The sequence below is a fragment of the Trichomycterus rosablanca genome, chromosome 26 (assembly GCF_030014385.1).
Source record: "Trichomycterus rosablanca isolate fTriRos1 chromosome 26, fTriRos1.hap1, whole genome shotgun sequence".
Lineage (NCBI taxonomy): Eukaryota > Metazoa > Chordata > Actinopteri > Siluriformes > Trichomycteridae > Trichomycterus > Trichomycterus rosablanca.
The window spans coordinates 5,094,759-5,111,651 of NC_086013.1; the positions used below are offsets into that span (position 1 = coordinate 5,094,759).

At 46.1% G+C, this 16,893-nt stretch overlaps 1 protein-coding gene across 1 annotated transcript in view; it reads left to right on the plus strand.

Moving 5' to 3' along the window:
• Positions 1-16,893, plus strand: part of si:dkey-34e4.1 (carboxyl-terminal PDZ ligand of neuronal nitric oxide synthase protein) — a 35,262-nt gene that overhangs the window by 5,579 nt on the left and 12,790 nt on the right. The window contains exons 3-6 of the mRNA XM_062989184.1: positions 10,951-11,043; positions 11,956-12,014; positions 14,417-14,525; positions 16,192-16,345. Of these exons, the coding sequence (XP_062845254.1) occupies positions 10,951-11,043; positions 11,956-12,014; positions 14,417-14,525; positions 16,192-16,345 (415 nt within the window). The remainder of the gene's footprint in view (positions 1-10,950; positions 11,044-11,955; positions 12,015-14,416; positions 14,526-16,191; positions 16,346-16,893) is intronic.

A 16,893-nucleotide genomic window follows, 5' to 3' on the forward strand; every position in this document is an offset into this window, starting at 1 on the left:
GGTCAGGTGTCCAAATACTTTTGGCCATACAGTCTACATACCTGTGTGTGTGTAAAATGTGACAATGTTTCTACCCAAGATACTTCACTCTGGATAAAAATAAATTAATGATCAGGTACGATAGTGTTCTCATAGAGCCGGATGACAATCATCTAGATGAAGTTATGTCTGGTTTAGAAAAGTGCCAAGTCATGCCAGGGTGATGGTGGTAATAGACTCAGAATATTACATGACTATATTGACTATAACACGGTAAACAGTTATCAGAAATACTGTGGTACGAGTTACAGCCAGCTGTGGTCGGCGTCCTTTAATTAAGGTCCGTCAGCTGTGAAAACCTGCCACATAAGAGTAATTACAAGTCCAGATTGGTTTTCAAATGGCTCTAATCAGCTCCACTTACCATATAGAAGCACTTTGTAGTTCTACAATTACTGACTGTAGCCCATTTTTTTCTCTGCATGCTTTGTTACCCCCCTTTCATGCCTTTCTTCAATGGTCAGGACTCTACCAGAGCGGGTATCATTTAGGTGGTGGATCATTCTCAGCGTTGCACTGACACTGACATGGTGGTGGTGTGTTAGTGTGTGTTGTGCTGGTATGAGTGGATCAGACTCACTGTCACTGCTGGACTGAGAATAGTCCACCGACCAAAAACATCCAGCCAACAGCACCCCGTGGGCAGCGTCCTGTGACCACTGATGAAGGTCTAGAAGACGACCGACTCAAACAGCAGCAATAGATGAGCGATCGTCTCTGATCTACAAGGTGGACCAAGTAGCTAGGAGTGTCTAATAGAGTGGACAGTGAGTGGACACTCCAGCAGCGCTGCTGTGTCTGATCCACTCATACCAGCACAACACACACTAACACACCACCACCATGTCAGTGTAAGTGCAGTGCTGAGAATGATCCACCGCCTAAATAATACCTGCTCTGTGGTGGTCCTGTGGGGGTCCTGACCATTGGGGGTCATGGTCACTACGCCGGAAGCTGGCTGTAACATTTACCCATTGCGTGAGTTGCGCATATATATACAGTGTATCACAAAAGTGAGTGCACCCCTCACATTTCTGCAAATATTTTATTATATCTTTTCATGGGACAACACTACAGACATGAAACTTGGATATAACTTAGAGTAGTCAGTGTACAACTTGTATAGCAGTGTAGATTTACTGTCTTCTGAAAATAACTCAACACACAGCCATTAATGTCTAAATGGCTGGCAACATAAGTGAGTACACCCCACAGTGAACATGTCCAAATTGTGCCCAAAGTGTCAATATTTTGTGTGACCACCATTATTATCCAGCACTGCCTTAACCCTCCTGGGCATGGAATTCACCAGAGCTGCACAGGTTGCTACTGGAGTCCTCTTCCACTCCTCCATGATGACATCACGGAGCTGGTGGATGTTAGACACCTTGAACTCCTCCACCTTCCACTTGAGGATGCGCCACAGGTGCTCAATTGGGTTTAGTCCATCACCTTTACCTTCAGCTTCCTCAGCAAGGCAGTTGTCATCTTGGAGGTTGTGTTTGGGGTCGTTATCCTAGGGAGGGGATCATGCTTTGTTTCAGAATGTCACAGTACATGTTGGAATTCATGTTTCCCTCAATGAACTGCAGCTCCCCAGTGCCAGCAACACTCATGCAGCCCAAGACCATGATGCTACCACCACCATGCTTGATTGTAGGCAAGATACAGTTGTCTTGGTACTTCTCACCAGGGCGCCGCCACACATGCTGGACACCATCTGAGCCAAACAAGTTTATCTTGGTCTCGTCAGACCACAGGGCATTCCAGTAATCCATGTTCTTGGACTGCTTGTCTTCAGCAAACTGTTTGCTGGCTTTCTTGTGCGTCAGCTTCCTTCTGGGATGACGACCATGCAGACCGAGTTGATGCAGTGTGCGGCGTATGGTCTGAGCACTGACAGGCTGACCTCCCACGTCTTCAACCTCTGCAGCAATGCTGGCAGCACTCATGTGTCTATTTTTTAAAGCCAACCTCTGGATATGACGCCGAACACGTGGACTCAACTTCTTTGGTCGACCCTGGCGAAGCCTGTTCCGAGTGGAACCTGTCCTGGAAAACCGCTGTATGACCTTGGCCACCATGCTGTAGATCAGTTTCAGGGTGTTAGCAATCTTCTTATAGCCCAGGCCATCTTTGTGGAGAGCAACAATTCTATTTCTCACATTCTCAGAGAGTTCTTTGCCATGAGGTGCCATGTTGAATATCCAGTAGCCAGTATGAGAGAATTGTACCGAAAACACCAAATTGAACAGCCCTGCTCCCCATTTACACCTGGGACCTTGACACATGACACCAGGGAGGGACAACGACACATTTGGGCACAATTTGGACATGTTCACTGTGGGGTGTACTCACTTATGTTGCCAGCCATTTAGACATTAATGGCTGTGTGTTGAGTTATTTTCAGAAGACAGTAAATCTACACTGCTATACAAGTTGTACACTGACTACTCTAAGTTATATCCAAGTTTCATGTCTATAGTGCTGATATAATGAAATATTTGCAGAAATGTGAGGGGTGTACTCACTTTTGTGATACACTGTATATATATGTATCTATATATATATATACAGTGTATCACAAAAGTGAGTACACCCCTCACATTTCTGCAGATATTTAAGTATATCTTTTCATGGGACAACACTGACAAAATGACACTTTGACACAATGAAAAGTAGTCTGTGTGCAGCTTATATAACAGTGTAAATTTATTCTTCCCTCAAAATAACTCAATATACAGCCATTAATGTCTAAACCACCGGCAACAAAAGTGAGTACACCCCTAAGAAACTACACCCCTAAATGTCCAAATTGAGCACTGCTTGTCATTTTCCCTCCAAAATGTCATGTGATTTGTTAGTGTTACTAGGTCTCAGGTGTGCATAGGGAGCAGGTGTGTTCAATTTAGTAGTACAGCTCTCACACTCTCTCATACTGGTCACTGAAAGTTCCAACATGGCACCTCATGGCAAAGAACTCTCTGAGGATCTTAAAAGACGAATTGTTGTGCTACATGAAGATGGCCAAGGCTACAAGAAGATTGCCAACACCCTGAAACTGGGCTGCAGCACAGTGGCCAAGATCATCCAGCGTTTTAAAAGAGCAGGGTCCACTCAGAACAGACCTCGCGTTGGTCGTCCAAAGAAGCTGAGTGCACGTGCTCAGCGTCACATCCAACTGCTGTCTTTGAAAGATAGGCGCAGGAGTGCTGTCAGCATTGCTGCAGAGATTGAAAAGGTGGGGGGTCAGCCTGTCAGTGCTCAGACCATACGCCGCACACTACATCAAATTGGTCTGCATGGCTGTCACCCCAGAAGGAAGCCTCTTCTGAAGTCTCTACACAAGAAAGCCTGCAAACAGTTTGCTGAAGACATGTCAACAAAGGACATGGATTACTGGAACCATGTCCTATGGTCTGATGAGACCAAGATTAATTTGTTTGGTTCAGATGGTCTCAAGCATGTGTGGCGGCAATCAGGTGAGGAGTACAAAGATAAGTGTGTCATGCCTACAGTCAAGCATGGTGGTGGGAATGCCATGGTCTGGGGCTGCATGAGTGCAGCAGGTGTTGGGGAGTTACATTTCATTGAGGGACACATGAACTCCAATATGTACTGTGAAATACTGAAGCAGAGCATGATCCCCTCCCTCCGGAAACTGGGTCGCAGGGCAGTGTTCCAGCATGATAATGACCCCAAACACACCTCTAAGACGACCACTACTTTATTGAAGAGGCTGAGGGTAAAGGTGATGGACTGGCCAAGCATGTCTCCAGACCTAAACCCAATAGAACATCTTTGGGGCATCCTCAAGCGGAAGGTGGAGGAGCGCAAAGTCTCGAATATCCGCCAGCTCCGTGATGTCGTCATGGAGGAGTGGAAAAGCATTCCAGTGGCAACCTGTGAAGCTCTGGTAAACTCCATGCCCAGGAGAGTTAAGGCAGTTCTGGGAAATAATGGTGGCCACACAAAATATTGACACTTCAGGAACTTTCACTTAGGGGTGTACTCACTTTTGTTGCTGGTGGTTTAGACATTAATGGCTGTATATTGAGTTATTTTGAGGGAAGAATAAATTTACACTGTTATATAAGCTGCACACAGACTACTTTTCATTGTGTCAAAGTGTCATTTTGTCAGTGTTGTCCCATGAAAAGATATACTTAAATATCTGCAGAAATGTGAGGGGTGTACTCACTTTTGTGATACACTGTATATATATATATATATATATATATATATATACACAGTATATATATATATATACTTTCAAAAAAAACCCAACAAGAGTCCCGAGCGTCAGCATGTGTTAACATTAGTTACATGTGAGTATGTATATATATATATACAGTGTATCACAAAAGTGAGTGGGTTTCCAGGACAGGTTCCACTCGGAACAGGCTTCGCCAGGGTCGACCAAAGAAGTTGAGTCCACGTGTTCGGCGTCATATCCAAAGGTTGGCTTTAAAAAATAGACACATAAGTGCTGCCAGCATTGCTGCAGAGGTTGAAGACGTGGGAGGTCAGCCTGTCAGTGCTCAGACCATACGCCGCACACTGCATCAACTCGGTCTGCATGGTCGTCATCCCAGAAGGAAGCTGACGCACAAGAAAGCCCGCAAACAGTTTGCTGAAGACAAGCAGTCCAAGAACATGGATTACTGGAATGCCCTGTGGTCTGACGAGACCAAGATAAACTTGTTTGGCTCAGATGGTGTCCAGCATGTGTGGCGGCGCCCTGGTGAGAAGTACCAAGACAACTGTATCTTGCCTACAGTCAAGCATGGTGGTGGTAGCATCATGGTCTTGGGCTGCATGAGTGTTGCTGGCACTGGGGAGCTGCAGTTCATTGAGGGAAACATGAATTCCAACATGTACTGTGACATTCTGAAACAGAGCATGATCCCCTCCCTTCGAAAACTGGGCCTCATGGCAGTTTTCCAACAGGATAACGACCCCAAACACAACCTCCAAGATGACAACTGCCTTGCTGAGGAAGCTGAAGGTAAAGGTGATGGACTAAACCCAATTGAGCACTTGTGGCGCATCCTCAAGTGGAAGGTGGAGGAGTTAAAGGTGTCTAACATCCACCAGCTCCGTGATGTCATCATGGAGGAGTGGAAGAGGATCCTGTAGCAACCTGTGCAGCTCTGGTGAATTCCATGCCCAGGAGGGTTAAGGCAGTGCTGGATAATAATGGTGGTCACACAAAATATTGACACTTTGGGCACAATTTGGACATGTTCACTGTGGGGTGTACTCACTTATGTTGCCAGCCATTTAGACATTAATGGCTGTGTGTTGAGTTATTTTCAGAAGACAGTAAATCTACACTGCTATACAAGCTGTACACTGACTACTCTAAGTTATATCCAAGTTTCATGTCTGTAGTGTTGTCCCATGAAAAGATATAATAAAATATTTGCAGAAATGTGAGGGGTGCACTCACTTTTGTGATACACTGTATATATATACTCACATGTAACTAATGTTAACACATGCTGACGCTCGGGACTCTTGTTGTTTATGAGTCATTTTTTCATGAGTCATGAGTCGAGTCAGAGTCATTTGAAACGAATCCGAGTCGAGTCTGAAGTCGCTGTGTGTGCGACTCGAGTCCCCATCTCTGTTTATAAGCCACCAAAAGTGCTAAAATGTGCTACTTTAGCTTCAGTAAAAAGCACCAGGATTCACAAATGCTCTTCACATTAGCTGTTAGCGGTTAGCTGTTAGCATGTATTAGTTTCAGATACACACAAGGAGAATTTGAATACTCTAGATTTCCATTTATAGTGGCAATATTTGTTTCTAAATAACTGCATCTTAATGAATTGTAGCTTTTTGTCTAATTAGCGATTGGCTAATTAGGCTAAACCTCGCATGATACAGTAAACAAACAGGACCTCAAGCTTTATGTTGCATATAACTGAGCTAATTGATTTATTTGAATAAAATCTCATTAAATTGAACATACTCTTCACATCTGTTTCTTTTTTGAATGACGGGGTTATCAGTTTGAGTTATACACTGCTAACAGGTGCGTACATTTAGCATACATGCCATACCTAATTGCACGTAATAGCTTGGTAATCAAAGGTTTCTATTCTAAAGCTGCCCCAGCGGGCCAATAGTGTTGCTGTGGAATATCTAGGAGCAACAACGGCTCAGCCACACACACGTTTCACTGCTCTGCTCTGCTTTTTATTTGTTTTGTTGTTTTTTTCTGTTATTTTGGTTATTTAAGTGTCCTACAGTTGGGTTCGCATCTACGGGGCTTGTATCTAGAGCCTCCTTAACTAGGCAAGACCCTCAATGATACACTTAGTACCTTAACCTTCGAGTCACCACTGCCCCCGCCCGTGTTCAATACTAGCTTTTAAACTAAAAAGAGACGGAGGGACATGCGCTCCGGGACAAGAGGGTAGACTGGACTTGAGGGGAGGGGGTTGGTGGAAAGAATAAAAGCTCCATTGTTGTGCGAGGGCTCATGAGCAGATGCAGAGTGCTGCTTAAACGAGTCCTTCATCACTCCTAAGCTCAATCTGTGCAGTCCGCATAACACCACGCTCTATGTATGATAGCATGTTAGCTGTGGAGGGCATGCATACAATAGTCCTTGTGCATTAGTTCTTGATACTTCTAACCATTAACTCCTTGTTTCTACACTCACTGTCCATTTTATCAGCTCCACTTACCTTATAGAAGCACTTTGTAGTTCTACAATTACTGACTGTAGTCCATCTGTTTCTCTGCATACTTTTTTAACTTGCTTTCACCCTGTTCTTCAATGGTCAGGACCCCCACAGGACCCCCAAAGAGCAGGTATTATTTAGGCGGTGGATCATTCTCAGCACTGCAGTGACACTGACATGGTGGTGGTGTGTTAGTGTGTGTTGTGCTGGTATGAGTGGATCAGACACAGCAGCGCTGCTGGAGTTTTTAAACACCGTGTCCACTCACTGTCCACTCTATTAGACACTCCTACCTAGTCGGTCCACCTTGTAGATGTAAAGTCGTAAAGAGACGATCGCTCATCTATTGCTGCTGTTTGAGTCGGTCATCTTGTAGACCTTCATCAGTGATCACAGGACGCCGCCCACGGGGCGCTGTTGGCTGGATGTTTTTGGTTGGTGGACTATTCTCAGTCCAGCGCTGCTAACACACACTAACACACCACCACCATGTCAGTGTCACTGCAGTGCTGTGAATGACCCACCACCCAAATAATACCTGCTCTGCCGTGGTCCTGTGGGGGTCCTGACCATTGAAGAACAGAACAGGGTGAAAGCAGGTTAAAAAAGTATGTAGATAAACAAATGGGCTACAGTCAGTAATTGTAGGACTACAAAGTGCTTCTATATGGTAAGTGGAGCTGATAAAAATGGACAGTGAGTGTAGAAACAAGGAGGTGGTTTTAATGTTATGGCTATATATAGCTATCGACCAGACAGGCTTCTGGACAGACATGATTGGCTATGTCGCAGTTCAAAAAACGTAATACATCGAGTTGTTCACAATTGACTGACATGCTTGCTGGTTATTTCTGCACTACTTAGACATACTATTTAGTAGAGCAGTGTGCAGTTTGGGACACGGCCGCTTCGAGCATTGTTGGAACTCTGAGCTCCACCTTTAGCATAGATTGGGTCGTCCCCTCCCTAATGAGTCTTTGTTCCCACCCGTCGGATTCCCCGGCACCCCAACCCCCTTCAATCCGAACACTCGCGTGTACACACACGTTTAGTTAAACTAAACTAACTGAACTGTAAACGTGCTGCTCAGGTTCACAGTGATGGTGCACAATGACGTGATATTTATCAACGCTTCGATTAAAACCGGCTCAAACAAACCGGCGCGCGCCCGTCTCCCGCGTACAGTCAGTGAATGAACACAGCAGGGAGCCGCCCTCTTTTCACCCGGCTCTCTTTTCATTAACCGTTTCTTTCACGGTTCAGGGTCACTTCAGACCAAGTTAACCAGTAACGTGAGACCTAGCGGTTCTTATCACTATAGCAACTCTTGTGTCTGCAAAACATGCTCTGCGACTGTGTGTGTGTGTGTGTGTGTGTGTGTGTGTTCAGGGGGGTGGGGGGGGGGGTTTGGTTGGGATTAGTATGTACACGTTAGCTAAAGCTACAGGGACCAAACAAAAGGTGCAAGAGGGTGGAGTTCAGGAAACAGTGCTGAGAGAGTAAAGCCTGCGATCTGCGACTGGGACTTCATACACCGATCAACCCGTGGCCCGTCGAGGCATGGACTCCACTAGACCCCTGAAGGTGTGCTGTGGTATCTGGCACCAAGATGTCAGCAGCAGATCCTTTAACTCCTGTAAGTTGTGACGTGGGGCCTCCATGGATCGGACTTGTTTGTCCAGCACGTCCCACAGACGCTCGATTGGATCGAGATCTGGGGAATCTGGAGGCCAAGTCGACACCTCAACTTCGTCGTTGTGCTCCTCAAACCGTTCCTGAAGCATTTTTGCTTCGTCAGGGAATCCATGAAAGGGTGAACATGGTCTGCAACGATGCTTAGGTAGGTGGTATATGTCGAAATAACATCCACATGGATGGCAGGACCCAAGGTTCCAAGGTTTCCCAGCAGAACGTTGCCCAAAGCATCACACTGCCTCCGCCGGCTTGACTTCTTCCCATAGTGTATCCTGGTGCCATGTGTTCCCCAGGTAAGCGATTCATCAGACCAGGCCACCTTCTTCCATTGCTCCGTGGTCCAGTTCCGATGATCACGTGCCCATTGTTGGTGCTTTCAGGGGACAGGGGTCAGCATGGGCACCCTGACTGGTCTGTGGCTATGCAGCCCCATACGCAAGAAACTGTGATGCTCTGTGTATTCTGACACCTTTCTATCAGATTAGATCGGACCACACGTGCATCAATGAGCCTTGGTCGCCCATGACTTTGTCGCCGGTTTACCACTGTTCCTTCCTTGGAGCACTTTTGATAGATACTGAGCACTGCAGACCGGTAACACCCCAGAAGAGCTGCAGTTTTGGAGATGCTCTGACCCAGTCGTCTAGCCATCACAATTTGGCCCACACATCAATATATCACACCCACTAACAGGTGCCGTGATAAAGAGATAATCAGTGTTATTCACTTCACCCGTCAGTGGTCATAATGTTATACCTGGTCGGTGTACATATATAATATAGTACCAGCTGTATACTGTATACTTTAATACATGATGTCATTCAATTTTTATTACCCAACACTGAGCACTAAATACATCTGACGGCTCTGCGATAAGGTTCCACTTCGTTCTGTGCGCACACTGCACTTTAGAAGACGCACAAACAAACCCATATTCATCTACTATACAGTACACCAAGCCCAGGAGCTGTCACATCGTGTTTTTGTAGGCTTTCTCAGCCCCTGGGTAAAAGCACTCCCGTCCGCGCCCTTGTTCTATTCAGGCATATAAAAGATATATCGGCTTTGTGGTCCCGCAGAGGAGAGAGCCTGGCTCCGTTCACATCAGGACCGGACCTCAATGATGAATACTATAGTCATTCGGTACAAAGTGATCTAGCACTGAGATCTTGGGGTCCAGGGTTCGAATCTCTGCTGTGCTATCTGCCGGTCGGACGTCTGGACGGACATAACTGGCTAAAGCAAGAGGAGGGATGGCCGAAACAGCCTAGCCGGTGGGAGGTGGGGCTGGGGTCTTCATTGTCTTGGAGCTCTGGACATAATATTGGACTTATTTGTAACCACTGCTTGATTTTTCACACCTTTAACACTAGGGATGTAACGATGCACCACAAGACAGTTAATGATCGATCAAAAAATTCCACGATTCAAATCGATTCGACATGTAAAATGAATCGATATTCACTTTAAACAGCAGAGGGCACTGGTGCTACACACCTCGCCTGGTCGATGGCACTGGAGCTATACGCCTGGTTGCCAGATTTGGGGTTTTGCGTAGTTTGTACCTACCTCAGAAATAAAAGGGCATTCATTATTTAGATAGATAAATATAATCAGGCATAGGTGCCAAGGTGGCGCAGCGGGATATTCCTCTAGCACACTAGAGCCGAGATCCTGAACTCCTCGGTTCATTGCCACCGTGTCTGCTAGGGCGGGATGACCGGACCATGTGGGTGGGGTCTTCAAACGTTTTGTAAGGACCCTGATTAATGGATAGAGATGAAGAAGGGGTCCGCTAGGACTGCAGCAATGTACCCTCCTCGAACGCAATTAGAAATCAGAAAAAAAAATAATAATTTGGGCATAGAAGTCGTAACATGAGACATCTGACATTGCAAGCTTGACCCGTACTGTACCCACGTTGCCCTACTTTTTATTAAAGGGGAGCAATCATACATACATGGCTATTTTTTCTCAAGATCATGGACTAAACAAAAAAAACAACAAGGTTATTGTTTGATAAAGGGATAGGGACCTCATAACTGGTGCAATTACGACCTCTGCTGGCTGGTCGAGGTTCCTGCACAGATGATGCGTTGATCAGGGTGCGTCTCTCCGTACACAAAGCTGGTCCGCATACAAACTCGCCTCGCGCAGGTGAAAAGATGCAGTCGGGTACTGCACACGTGTCGGAGGGGGCTCTCCTCAATCAGCAGTGGAAGATCAGCATCAGTATAAAGGAAGCGTAATGCAATGGGGTGGTTAGATACAACTAGACACCCAATTGTGTCTGTTTATATCCTAAACGATAAACTGTTATTCGATGCTATTATATTGTCTCTCTCTTATGCTAAATCAAACACCAGCGAACAAACTGGTACCGTTTTTAGAGCTCATCAGTCACACTTGATTGGCCAGAGCTTTAAGTCGTTAAATCTCCGAAGTGCTTCTTCATGTCCAGACAGTTTACCAAGGTTACCAAGTTTCCAAGCACTTAACCCGTCTTGTTTCTGTCTCGCAGTACGAGTTCAAAGCAAAGAGCATCAAGAAGAAGAAGGTGAGCATGGTGGTCTCGGTGGACGGAGTAAAAGTGGTACTGCGCAAGAAACAGAAGGTAGGTCTTCGAACTGTTGTAGTGACATCATAATACCAGATTTGCTAATATTAGCAGTAGTGGTGCTCATTGTACCTAGTGGGTATACAATTACTAACGCTAGCCATTCTGTTCCCAAAAAGCGATCTTGGTCCCAATTTATCAATTAAAATAAACCATCACTATCCAGATGATACCTAGGTCATAGATCATTTTTAGTAATGAAATGACACTAACAGGGTAATGACATGGTAGTGTGGGCTGTTCTGGTATATTTATTTTCACCAATGAGGCATAACGTTATGACCACCTTCCTAATATTGTGTTGGTCCCATTTTTGCTGCCAAAACAGCCCTGACCCGTTGAGGCACGGACTCCACTAGACCCCTGAAGGTGTGCTGTGGTATCTGGCACCAAGATGTCAGCAGCAGATCCTTTAACTCCTCTAAGTTGAGAGGTGGGGCCTCCATGGATCGGACTTGTTGGATACTGCTACACCTATACAACACGCACTAAAGGGTTATGTTATTACCGTGTTAGTGTCATCGCAGTGCTGAGAATGGTCCATCACCCAAATAACATCTGGTCAATGGGGGGGTCCTTTGAGCATTGGGGTTTCCTTTCAATTTTTAAATGGGGTACAGGGGTGGGTGGTACCCAATGCGACAAATGATCTACAGTCAGTAATCAAGGAGTGGCCTGTAAAATAATCATCCTTTCCCTTAGACATAGCCAATCATGTCTATGTAGGTATATGACAACCAAGCGTAATAGAACATTGCTCCACCAGAGCACACCCAGACAGGCGTTTAATTAATAATTAGCTCTATCTGGGAGGGGGTTGAGGGTATGTCTGGTGCCGTCAAAGCTACCGAGCATCCATTAGCTTTTAGAAATAGAGAGACTTTTACCTTTGATCTTTTTCTGACACAGAGAAAAGAGTGGACATGGGATGAAAGCAGAATGCTGGTGATGCAAGACCCCATCCACAGGTAAGCCTGGCATGTAACGTGCTCACAAACCCAAAACCCAAGACTCTCACTGTCCATTTTATCAGCTCCACTTACAATATAGAAGCACTTTGTAGTTCTACAATTACTGACTGTAGTCCATCTGTTTCTCTACATGCTTTGTTAGCCCCCTTTCATGCTGTTCTTCAATGGTCAGGACCCCCACAGCACCCCCACAGAGCAGGTATTATTTAGGTGGTGGATCATTCTCAGCACTGCAGTGACACTGACATGGTGGTGGTGTGTTAGTGTGTGTTGTGCTGGTATGAGTGGGTCAGACACAGCAGTGCTAATAGAGTTTTTAAACACCTCACTGTCCCTGCTGGACTGAGAATAGTCCACCAACCAAAAACATCCAGCCAACAGCGCCCCGTGGGCAGCGTCCTGTGACCACTGATGAAGGTCTAGAAGACGACCAACTCAAACAGCAGCAATAGATGAGCGACCGTCTCTGACTTTACATCTATAAGGTGGACCAACTGGGTAGAGTGGACAGTGAGTGGACACGGTATTTAAAAACTCCAGAAGCGCTGCTGTGCCTGATCCACTCATACCAGCACAACACACACTAACACACCACCACCATGTCAGTGTCACTGCAGTGCTGAGAATGATCCACCACCTAAATAACACCTGCTCTGTGGTGGTCCTGTGGGGGTCCTGACCATTGAAGAACAGCATAAAAGGGGGCTAACAAAGCATGCAGAGAAACAGATGGACTACAGTCAGTAATTGTAGAACTACAAAGTGCTTCACGGTTTGTGGTCATTCAAAACACTTAAGCTTTACTGGCGAATGTTGCCAGATTCAACGTAAATGCTCCCACCTGGTGGTGAAATGGGGGAATTATATGTATCACATTTTCATTGGGTCTGTGACGGTATACAATCTAAGCAATTGAGGGTTAAGGGCCTTGCTCAAGGACCCAACAGTGGCAACCTGGTAGTTGTGGGGCTTGAACCGTCGACCTACTGATTACATCTGCCATGGAAAAAAGCTCAGTTTAAAGAAACTCCAGTGAGCTGAGCCCCACTGAACAGCTTTGGAATGAACTGGAACATCAGTTGAGGCTTTCTTGACCAACATCAATGCCCAGCCATATAGCATGGGCACAAATTCCCACAGACACACAATGTGCAAGTCTTGTAAGAAGCCCAGAATCACACAGAGGTCACTCGATTTTAATACCATTTCAATTAGCTTTTGAAATGGGATGTCCAACAAGCTCATGTTCAGGTGTCCAAATACTTTTGGCCGTATTGCTAGGCTGGATCTTTATTCCAAAGCCTCGCACAAATCCAACGAGATTAGCTAATGGGGGACTTGGCATGAGAAAAAAGGCAGAACAATCCATCATTCGCTTTAACTTGTGCGACTGGATTTGACAGCGGAATAAACAGGGAGGGGTTGTGAGGGCTTGTGGGTATTCAAGAACATTCGAGTGATTATTAAAGCGCCGTCTAAGTGCACTATGTACAAACTGGTACCGTTCATATTCAGATTCATATATCTTGGAATTTGCCAGGTTAAAGCAGCTGGGGTTAGAGCGCGGGGTCAGCCATTGGACGGCGTGCCTGGACCCGAGAGCAGCTGGGGTTAGAGCGCGGGGTCAGCCATTGGATGGCGCGCCTGGACCCGAGAGCAGCTGGGGTTAGAGAGCGGGGTCAGCCATTGGATGGTGCGCTTGGACTCGAGAGCAGCTGGGGTTAGAGAGCGGGGTCAGCCATTGGATGGTGCGCTTGGACTCGAGAGCAGCTGGGGTTAGAGCGCGGGGTCAGCCATTGGATGGTGCGCCTGGACCCGAGAGCAGCTGGGGTTAGAGCGCGGGGTCAGCCATTGGACGGTGTGGCTGGACCCCAGAGCAGCTGGGGTTAGAGTGCAGGGTCAGAGTGCAGGGTCAGCCATTGGACGGTGTGGCTGGACCCCAGAGCAGCTGGGGTTAGAGCGCGGGGTCAGCCATTGGACGGTGTGGCTGGACCCTAGAGCAGCTGGGGTTAGAGCGCGGGGTCAGCCATTGGATGGCGCGCCTGGACCCGAGAGCCTTGCCTAGGCATCCAGTGGTGGCTGCAAATGGGATTCAAACCCACAACCTTGACAGATTAGACTAGATTGACAGTCCAGAGCTATAAATACTGAGCTACCACTACCCCTGAATGCTCAAAAGTATATAGACACTTGTTCTAAACAGTACATTTAGATTTTTCAGCCACACCCATTGCTATTCTGGGGACAGGCCCAGTTCCCCCCAAAAAACACTGGGCACCAGGCAGGAATACCCAATCAGTGACCTGCTGCACCATCGTGCTACCTAAAAACCTAATCTTAGATATTTCTGGTTGGTAGAGAATAGTCTCAGCAGTATTTCTGTCTCCTCTTTCTTTTAGGATCTTTTACGTGTCACATGACTCTCAGGATCTGAAAATTTTCAGTTACATTTCCAGAGACGGGTCCAGCAAAAACTTCAAATGCAACGTCTTCAAGTCCAAAAAGAAGGTAGCCTGACGTCTGAATCTTTACCCCTTAGACCACATGTGTAATTTGCATTCGTTAGCCACATGGTCATTTTCTGTGTATGAAATACAATAAAATACTTCAACATACAAGCAAGCTGGCGACCCAGCTGTGCTATCGACCAGTCAGGCACCTTTACATACACACAACTGGCAGGGATTCCTCATCTGCTGCGGTTAGGATCTCTACCGGCCGGGCGAGGTGCCTGCATAGGGGATGGATAATCACAGATAGCAGTGAGTGGCTCTCCTCACATGATACAGCACTCTGTGAGGCCAAGACCCGATCGGCCTTAGTAGGGTCTAGTCGGGTCTGTTAAGGTCTAGTAGGGTCTAGTAAGGTCTAGTAAGGTGTAGTAGGGTCTAATAAGGTCTAGTAGGATCTGTTAAGGTCTAGTAGGGTCTTTTGAGGTCTAGTAAAGTCTAGTAGGGTCTGTTAAGGTCTAGTAGGGTCTGTTAAGGTCTAGTAGGGTCTAATAAGGTCTGGTAGGGTCTGTTAAGGTCTAGTAGGGTCTGTTAAGGTCTGTTAAGGTCTGTTAGGGTCTGTTAGGGTCTAGTAGGGTCTGGTAAGGTCTAGTAGGGTCTAGTAGGGTCTGTTAAGGTCTAGTAGGGTCTAGTAGGGTCTGTTAAGGTCTAGTAGGGTCTGTTAAGGTCTGGTAGGGTCTGTTAAGGTCTAGTAGGGTCTAGTAGGATCTGTTAAGGTCTAGTAGTGTCTGTTAAGGTCTAGTAGGGTATAATAGGGTCTGTTAAGGTCTAGTAGGGTCTGTTAGGGTCTAGTAGGGTCTTTTAAGGTCTAGTAGGGTCTGTTAAGGTCTAGTAGGGTCTGTTAGTAGGGTCTGTTAAGGTCTAGTAGGGTCTGTTAAGGTCTCGTAGGGTCTGGTAAGGTCTAGTAGGGTCTAGTAGGTTCTGTTAAGGTCTAGTAGGGTCTGTTAAGGTCTAGTAGGGTCTGTTAAGGTCTAGTAGGGTCTAGTAGGATCTGTTAAGGTCTAGTAGGGTCTGTTAAGGTCTAGTAGGGTATAATAGGGTCTGTTAAGGTCTAGTAGGGTCTGTTAAGGTCTAGTAGGGTCTGTTAAGGTCTAGTAGGGTCTGTTAGTAGGGTCTAGTAGGGTCTGTTAAGGTTTAGTAGGGTCTGTTAAGGTCTAGTAGGGTCTTGTAGTAGAAAGAAGCGATCGGCCAGTGAATGCTTGTTGGACAGTTGCTCTCCGTTCACTAGATGTGCCCGTGTCAGGCGAGAGAGCCCAATACGGCATCTTGTACATACACTGTCTGTCATGTCCGCTTTCCTGGCCCAGCCCGGAGTGTTGAGGTGGATGCAGACATGGAGCTTCCTCCACTCTTATGGAAAACTCCGTTCATTCAACTCTGTCCACGCCACTGAAATTCCTCCACTCATAACCCAATTGACCTTCTAGTAGGGGTACGAGTTGTTGGTGATTCCCCATTTGGCTTTTCCTGGTGATTACCTATTTAGCTAACTGGGCTGCTGACACCACTGAGACCAGAACTGAGGGCTAGACCTTTAGAGTGCTGCGTCACATGACTAAATCTGACATGAAACCAGTAAAACTGACCCAGTATGATCATTAAATCATTGTGTGTTGAATCACTCTAGATTTAACAGGTATGCCGATGTGATGTGTCTCCTTTAGAGCCAGGCCATGCGCATAGTAAGGACAGTGGGCCAGGCCTTCAACGTGTGCCATAAGATAAGCCTGCAAATTGCAGAAGAACAAAAAGCTGGACAGACAGATGTGCCTGCAAACGGAGGGGGCATGAAAACCGGGGACGAGACAACTACTGCAGGTGAGATGAAAGGGTTTTACCTGTTTTACCATAGCAATAGACCTTAAGACCAGTAGCTATGTAAGCTTGCTTTGCCGTGGTGATATCCCTCACACAGTTCATCACTAACACAAAGGTTGTTCTCCTTGAGCAAAGCACCTTGGGTGGGTTGAGGTTCCACAGTTTACAAAACCTAATAATAAACATAATACATAATTTGCTCAGTACATGATTGCAAAGAAATCGCCATCTACCGTACATAACATTATTGAAAGATTCAGCTGAGCTACCACTACAATTGGGATTCAAACCCACAAACTTTAGATCGACAGTCCAGAGCTATAATTAAATGCTCTAATAATGACACATTTTTAAGAATTACTTGGCCATAAGTGCACCATATGGCTAAAAGTATATAGACACTTTTTCTACACAGTACACACCCATTGCTAACAAGTGTATAACATATAACAACAAATATTTTAATTTCATTTTTTAACCGCTTTATTCTAGTTGCAGGTCCAGTTCTTCCCCCCAAAAAACCCCACTGGAACACTGGGCATAAGGCA